General features: G+C 37.8%; 1 protein-coding gene across 2 annotated transcripts in view; it reads right to left on the bottom strand.

Annotated features, from left to right (window-relative positions):
- Window positions 1–7,584, bottom strand: part of ADCY7 (adenylate cyclase 7) — a 29,637-nt gene extending 22,053 nt beyond the window's left edge. Inside the window, exons 1-6 of one of the 2 annotated variants that reach the window (XM_026856823.1) lie at window positions 7,429–7,584; window positions 6,483–6,632; window positions 4,082–4,230; window positions 3,653–3,764; window positions 853–980; window positions 444–602 (exon numbers count right to left, since the gene is read on the bottom strand). In XM_026856823.1, coding sequence (XP_026712624.1) covers window positions 444–602; window positions 853–980; window positions 3,653–3,764; window positions 4,082–4,230; window positions 6,483–6,632; window positions 7,429–7,554 — 824 coding nt within the window. In that variant the 5' untranslated portion in view covers window positions 7,555–7,584. The remainder of the gene's footprint in view (window positions 1–443; window positions 603–852; window positions 981–3,652; window positions 3,765–4,081; window positions 4,231–6,482; window positions 6,633–7,428) is intronic. The other variant, XM_026856824.1, reaches the window with a different exon arrangement.
- Between the last annotated feature and the right edge of the window lie 1,038 nt (window positions 7,585–8,622).

The following is an 8,622-nucleotide window of genomic DNA, read 5'->3' as shown; positions in this document are numbered from 1 at the left end:
GGTGGTGGTGAATATAGAGCTAATATAAGTCAAGTGGGACTGATCAATATATTTAGAGAAACACGAGGTAAACATGCAGCTCTGCCTTGTCAACATAAGCAGCATATCTATTCTTTAGCTAAACTTACAAATAGAGTATTATCCCCATGTACAATGTCAATTAACTAAGTCAACACAATGCACTGCTGAAGACGCACAAGTGTCTCCAGTGCAGGGAAGGTCAAGAAGCAGTCACTAGCCTATGAACAAAATTTTCTAGTTCATTGCAAACAGAATCAGAAAATATTAACATTTTACAATTCTGGTAAGCACACATTTGTCCTGTTTTCATAATCCCATTATGAGGGTTTATGTCACAGCAGTTACAAATTCCAGACTCATAAACCAGGATTATGAAAACCGTGATGAGACAGTGAGTCAGCAGGGACAGGGAAGATCCTCACCCAGGTACGCCCGCGGACTCCATGCGGTTTGCCAAGGACACGTCGTGCGACCAGACGTCATACTGCCACTTCCGGAGGCCGATCACACCGCACAGCACATTCCCAGAATGAATACCAACCCTCATGTTGATATCCACTCCTGTGGCTTCTCTCACCTGCCTATGGAGGGAAGAGGGTATTACAGTGTAAGTTACACTTTAGATTTTCTCTCCTCCTCCTGGAGATCTGTTAAGGTTTAGTCTAATTATATGCTTAGTGCCAAGACAAGAAACAAACTCATGACCTAATGTGTAACTATCCAACTACAGCTAATAAACCCACATTGAATGTTGACAAGAACACTAAGAATTACTTTACCGAGTATCTTCATAGCCTTGATACATTAAAAAGTCTTCTGTGCTATACTTACTTTATTGCCTCACACATGTCGAGTCCCATTTTAACACAGTTCCTGGCATGAACCGGTAAGGACACAGGTAGGCCTGAGACACAGTAGTAACAGTCTCCAAGGATTTTTATTCTCATGCATTCATTCTCCTGTGAAATTACAGTAAACACATTTAACAGGAAGAAATGAACTGCAAGCAGGCTAATGACACTAACACTAAGACCTGTCTATATCGTTTTGAGAAAGTCAGGCTTCATTCAATCCTTATTGAATAAAGCTTACTTCTCTTTTTCCCACATCCAAATGTCTGGAGTTGCTCACTGGAGGATAACAGACATGACCACTTCAAGCATTTCTGAAATAAAATTGTCTTACAGTTTCTGACATTATTCTTGGAACTGTGGGCAGTTAACAAACCATAAATAAAACCAAAACTGTCACAGAATTTACCATCAAAATGATGAAATCTAATTATCTATCTTTTAATCTTTGTCTTTATTAACACCTGACTCAGAGGCAGTTTGTTCACCTTTTCCTCAATTTTTGCATGGCGTCCTCCTAAAACTGTGCAGTGTCATAAAACCTCCACAGAATTTAAGGAGAAGTTAGTAATTAAGATGCCCAACCTGGTAGCTTTGTAGAAACAAAATGCTGGTGGGGTTTTTTTTTTATTAAATATGACTGAAAAGGAAGCTGGAACACACTGCAGTTTGCTATCACTAACAAAAAAAAAAAACCACCAGCAATACTGTGTCAGCAGAAAACTACTTCCCAACTGTACAACAGAGGATACTGCTGCCCATGACTGTCTGGAGAGAGCAAAGAGGAAGAGCAAAGAGCTTCTCACACTGTCTTTTGTTAAAATATTATCGAAGAATTCTAAGGTTGCAAGCAAGCCAGGGCTAATTCTGCAAGGGTGCATAGTATTTGACTGATGAGTAGAGATGGCTTCATTTGGGCCAGCTGACACCTTCAGCTACCCAACCCTCCCTGCTGTAGGAACAGCCCAGCAATTCTTCAATTAACTCCAAAATCAGCCCAAATCAGTGGCAATTTATGAAACAAAGCTGTTCACCCTCATCAGTCAAAGCTGTAAGAGAATATCCATCATTCTCCATCATCTTAAGTCACCCAGTAGGTTCTAAGCGTTGCAGCAAGCTTAGACAGCCCTGTGCTTCAGAGATCAGCAGGGGAACGTAGCCCTTGATTAGAGATGTTAGACTTCAGTATCCAGCTCAGTGTCCAGGTTAGCTGTCGGCTTTCGTTAAGTAAATTGGAGCCTACAACATTTTTACATTATGGAAAGGATGACTGAGAATATGCCCCAGCAGAATAAAAATAGCACAGAAAGCAGGAATCTCTTCTAGCAGCTCAACCCGAGTTGCAAAAGACCTTGACTCACTAAATCCAGACATTTTTTTAAACAGTGCAATTTGCAGAAGGAGTAATTAAAACATAGCCCTCAAAATCTGGAATCTTTTCCATTTTTCTATCTGAGGAACAGTTGCAAGAAGTGACCAAATGTCTTTAACCTTAGCTTCTACTTCAATGTAAAAAGTTCGTGGCAACTAAGATGACATGACTTACTCTGTGTGTTCTTAATAGCTGCTGTGCAGCAACAGAATTACTAAGACTCTCTTATTTGCCAGTACTTAAAGCTTTAACAGCAACTGAATTCATATAAATACAAAGATTAGCGATGTCATTTAGTTAAAAAGGTTAACTAGGATTTTAGCTAGGTTTTAACCAGTGATATATTTAAGAATTTATTAAATGACATCCACAAAGTTTAATTAAAGCAATTTCATTCCTCTGATATATTAATAATATTAGAATTTTTCCACTTTTTCAGAATAATTTTTAATTTCACAAAATCAAGAATTTCTAAGTCCATTCATTTTCTCATTCACATTCAGTACATTCAAATATAATCAATAATGAAATCAAACCAACACCTTTAAACCATGGGAAGTTTTAATAGGTTGTCACTAGTCCTGACTTATGCTTTACTAATGCTAAATTTCTAGAACCAGAATTTGGGTTGATATGTGTTTTTTTGATGCCACATAGGATGCAACAAAATATTTTCCTACAGCCATATTTGCCTCATAATACTAACAGAAAAATTAACGGATATGACAGAACATATATTTAAGGGTCAGTTTTAGAGGATAAGAGAAATCATCAGAATCATTCATGCAAACATGTATATGATGCAGTCCCTGTAATCTGAGAATTCAAACCCTGAGTTGCAAAGAAATTAACCTCAAGGAGCAATTGGAAGTGGTAAGAACTACTACCAGCCTGAAGGGTCAGTAGCGAGGGTGCATCTTAACAGGGACCGGTTTGATCTGCTTCCCATTCTTACACTTTTCTGTAAGTATCCATTACTAATTATTACTCCTGAGCTAAAGAACTCCTTGGTCTGATGCAGTAAACTGAATTTATGAATTTAAGTGTGTGCCTGAGAGTTCTGCATTTGCAGAGCCAACAAACAATCCTTCTAACCGAACACAGCAAAGCCCCTCAATAGAGCTTGTATACAGCGGTATTACAATCTATTGCTACCAGACAATTCCCTTAACAATACAGCTAAACCTCCAGACCCAAGAATTGGAATTACAGTAACAACTTGTTAAATTTCCCATTTTTGTTTTAAATTTTGTTTGAATGTAATTTTGCTGCTTAGCTTTAAAGCCAAAGCAATCTTCCCTTCCTGACTTCAGAAGCACTAACACCAACTTTCTTCCGTATTGTGGAAAAGACTTCTTTTTCCAGTGGTGGCCTTTATCCCTGCTGCACAACAAACTGCAACACCTACCTTTGCAATCTGATCAAACTTTCCAAAAAGTTCATTCAGCATCACTACTAGTTCCTTAGGAGAACAGTCACTGGCAAGGCGAGTAAATCCTACAATGTCTGCGTAAAGAATGCTAAACAAGAACAAAAGGAAAAATCAATATAATTGAAAAATGAAGATATGTCTATTCCACAGTCAGCTTAAATATTAAAATGCATTTAATACAAAGCATCTCTCTCTTTGGAAAACAACTCCAGAAAAAAGGGTTCAGGTACCTCAACTGATTTAGAAGACAGCACATATCAGTTCAAGACATTATGCTCCCACAACGGGAAAGCAGCTCACTTCAGCCTCAAAGTCTACCTGCAAATTTTAATTTCACTGGACCACATACACTGTTAAAAATCAGCAGCTTATATTAATACAATTACTTCTAGAGTTTCCACTTACCTAACATTTTGGTGCCTTTTTACATACAGACTATGGAAGTTGTTATCATGCATTTGCCTATTATCATTAGTTTCCTTTAGTCGCTCTATGATTGCTAACTTCATTTCCATAGAGATATGAGCTGGCAGTATAGATAAAAGCAAATTTTCCTAAAAGGAGAGGGGGAAAAAATGAATGCTGCAAAATTCTTAACAGTAAATTTGAAACTGCAGGATTTTAGTGACTGCAAGAAGGAATAATAATAATAAAAAAGCGCCTTTATTCAAATAGCTTTTGAATAATACATTTCAGGTTTTCCAGAAAAGACTTTTACATTTCTGTTCTCAAAATCACCAATTTTGCAGTTAAGTAAGGGTGCTGCATATTTTTTCTCTTTTGTTCGTGACTTAGATGTGATCTCTCTCTGTAACTGTGAAACACACAAAAATTCAGTATTCAATACTACAGTTTTTGTATAAATGAAAACTTACTTTCTCCACCAATCTCAGTGTTACGTTAGCATCATTTGAAAAAGCTTCTAGTAAAAGCTTATATTCTGTAATGAACAATCTATGCGGTATTAAAAACCTTTGTGAATTCTCAAACACTGGTGAGGCAGCAACAGACACAAAAGTGTCAACAACATGCTGCTATAGCTTAAATGAACCAGGAACTGATGCCACTGAAAGAATCTTTTGAACTAACTGAGAATACAAACTCTTCAAAACCCACTTACATTGTTTGACTATTCAGTGCACTGTTTTACACTGGCTTTGACTTAAAAATGCTTGTTCTTCAAAGAAGACCCTGCTAAATTGATGGGCAGAAGAGGAAGACAAAAAGAGAATACTTTTAACCCAGGAAGGGCTCTAGCACCCCAGAGACAGAGTCACCACAGAAGGGGAAACTACAGGCAGGAACTTTTTCAGATGACATCACCAGCAAGGTCAACACATTGTGTAACTGAGTAAAATACTGTCCCTTCAGACCAAATCTTTGTCCCCTTTCCCTGAATACTCAATGCAGCAGTATACACATGGCAGTGAGCTGCCAGGGTTACTTAACCAGTGCCTGCCACCCAAAAGAAATGTCTTGCTTGGAATTATAGTGGAAGGGATTGATTGTTTGAGCATCGAGTACTGGCCTACTTATACCTAGTAAAACAGCAGTTTACTTTGAGACTGCCCCTGAAAAAGAAACACCTCCTTCCCTTCCTCTACCATTTTAATACTAAGAGAGTCAATCATGGGGAACAATTTAAACTGACAGCAGAGACCCAGTGAATGTAAGGGGGACATTTGAGGCTGACACATTACACAGTTTTCAGGGAAGTGATGATGAACCCTGAACTGCGTTTCTCACATCATTTTCACAGAGAAAAAGTGGGTGGCAAAAAGGAAACCTAAAATTGTGTGACAAATTACAACACAGATGAAAAGAAAGTTGTCCATAGACTTAAGCACATCTACACTTCAAAGGAGCAACCATTAAAAAATCCACCAAACAAAAAAAACCCATGCAAGTTACCACATAGCCTGAAGAATGAGAGCACACTGCCTGTGATGCTTCCCTGGCTGCTGCGTGGGGAAATTCTGCCAGGAGTTTCATGCAGATTTGTCATCTCATCTCACAAGATTAGCATCAGAGGACAGATCGCACCAGCAGTGTGGCATTTTCTTCTTTTCAATTTGGCCAACTCAGTTTTCAGCCCCTTCCTTTTATCTAATAACTGGTGGGCAGAGAACTCCTACACATCAGCCTTCTAGAGCTGCTGTTCTTAACCCTACTTATACCAGGATAAAAGGAAAGGCACCCTACTTTCAGCTTTGATACTTCTTTACAATCCTTCCTCAGTAAGGAATTCATGTTCCTTGCTTATTCTCCGAAGTGTATGGAAATAAACACTGACATACCCAAACACTGTAATCTACTATATGATTTTTTTTTTCTCCCTTAGGCTCCAATTTTCTTCTTCTAGCAGAAAAAATGGTTGCAAGACAATAAAATACAGGAAGAAATAATACTTCAGAATTCAAAACAAAAAACAATGCGACCAAGGGAAGCATGAAACTAACTGCTGAAATTACAAGTATTATTCAGGCCATTAGGGGCATGTTCTTTTAAGTTACCTTGGACAAGTCCCAGTAACATTTTATACTAGGAAAAAAGTAACTAAAATAACTGGCAATTACATTCCTGTTACAAATACTGTGATTTTCGTATAGACAAGCCACAGAGAACAGCTTCCTCCCTTTAACTTCCTTCTTTTGTTACAAATGGCACAACTTTTATTTTTGACACTAGGTGGGTACCACAAAGATTGGACCAAGTTTTTCAACATGCATTAATCACCAGCCTCATAATATTATACAGACTTTAGAAACAAAACCAAGCAATTCATAATATGAATTAGTTCACTCACTTGTTGCCTCTTTTCAATCTTCAATTTCATTCGGACCTGAATGCACTTTAACGTGTATCTATACAAATCCCACGAAGCAACCTGCATTTGGCGTTTGTGAAATGCACCCATCAAGTTACCACAAAGAAAAATGACAGCATTGGCAAGTAGCTGCACAAGAAGAAAAATATTTACCTACTACAGAACAGTCATTGATACTTCACTAATACATATACTAATCCCAGGCCATGTTCAACTTCTCCCTTACTCTGTCGCACACCAAATCAGTGTTGCAACTCGCCAGGACACACCTGGGAAATAAAAGCTAACTTTCACATTCACAGGCATTCCTGTACAAACATACAGTAGTATAATGAAACAGAAAATTCTGCTATATCATTTAACATTCATTTGCAGCCACCAGTGTTTGATTTTGGGATAAACCAGTCTGCAAACTCATGCATCAGCATGCTGGGTGAAGTCTAACACACACCTGCATCAAAAGAGCTGGGGTGCTCCTTTGAACACACCCTATTAATAGGTGTTGGGAACCCTGAAAGCACCCAGCAGCACTCCCAGGCCCTGCTGACTCCCCAGGGCAGGAATGGCCCTTTTGATCCACCCTGTAGGTAGTGCCAGATGAAGTTAGACAGACCCATCTGAAACAGCACAGACTGGGAAAAATGATTGTGACAAAGTTTGTCATTTTTTGAGTAACTTAGTTTGAAAATTAAAATAATAATTCTGCTTCTTCCACTTTGATCAGAAAACCAAAATGCATTCTAGACTACAATAACTGCAATTTTTTTGAAAAGCATGCAAAACACATTGGGCCAAGGCTCCAAATCCATGAATTTGAAACATCCATGTGGAAGTCTGGAATTTATCTAAACAGAATAGTGATGCCAATATCAAATGATAATACAACTAGCGTATTTAATCACTTAACCAATTAGTATTTCCTTACCTGAAACAGAATGGATTCCTTATTTTCCTGAGAAGTCATGCTTACCACAATGCTTAGAACAATAATATGGGAGAGAGCAGAAAGAATGCTAATTATGACAGCACCTCTCATCCCAAAGGGTAGCATGGTATAAACTGTGAAGATTATGAATAGAAAGAATGGAAAAAAAAAAAAAAAAAAAAAAAAAAAAAAAAAAATCACACATATACGTTATTAGCTGCCTGCCAAAAATCACTACAGAACAAGGAAGAAAGTAACTGGATTCTTGTTCATTTTCAGGCTGAACAATTAATACTGACATTTCCAAAGAACAGCTGAAACCATAAAGACAGTGGTAATCCTGAAAGCTTTGAGGGAATCAGCAGCTATAGATTCATACATGACAGTTTAACATGGCACATCACCTTGAAGTTTTTCAGTTGTCCTTACCCTTTATCTTTAATTTATCCGTTACAGCTGAAGATGCACTTTGTACATCCTGTGTCGGGAAGCGTGTTGCAAGGATAGCAATATTGAATAGAATCAGATTTCCCACCTTCTCCAAGTTATTATTCTAATTTTAACATCACCCGATTACATGCATGATTTACTCCATATTTGATAAAAGCCAAAAATCCAACCAATACTTCCTGATGCTGACACAAGAGGATAATCATTATTGCCACTAACTACATATTCAGCTGCACAGATTTTACAACATGCACAATGGTTCACTAAACTGCTCAGGATCAGAAGGAAGGTCTATAAAACTGAAATCCATATTTATAGATTTGTTATAGTGTTTAGCTCATATCTATGGAAACTAACACCCCTGATCAGAGGAAAATATTGCAGTGTTCCTGGCTCAACTCCATCTCATCGTTGCAGCTCAACCTGTGCCATTCCAGACATGACCTTCCTTCAAGGAAGTCTCAAGGCCCAGTCTACACTTAAATGTTTTGCCAGAATAGATAGCTTGGTTGGGACAGTAACAAACAACCAAGCAAGCAAATGTAAGTTTTCATTCAACAAAAGTAATCTTTTCATGTTTATCTCTACTATTTTATCTGGACTAAAAAAAAAATTTTCTGGCATACACACAACCCCTATCACACAATGTTCCGAATACTGCAATTTATAAGCATGGACAAGCAAAAGTCATACCTGCATTTAAATAGCAGCTTTAATTAGTGATAAATTCAGAACTTGAGATAA

The sequence above is a fragment of the Athene cunicularia genome, assembly GCF_003259725.1.
Source record: "Athene cunicularia isolate RWA chromosome 11 unlocalized genomic scaffold, athCun1 chr11_part1, whole genome shotgun sequence".
Taxonomy (NCBI): Eukaryota; Metazoa; Chordata; class Aves; order Strigiformes; family Strigidae; genus Athene; species Athene cunicularia.
Note: the sequence above shows the minus strand (reverse complement) of the source record. Positions and strands in the feature narration are given on the sequence as shown.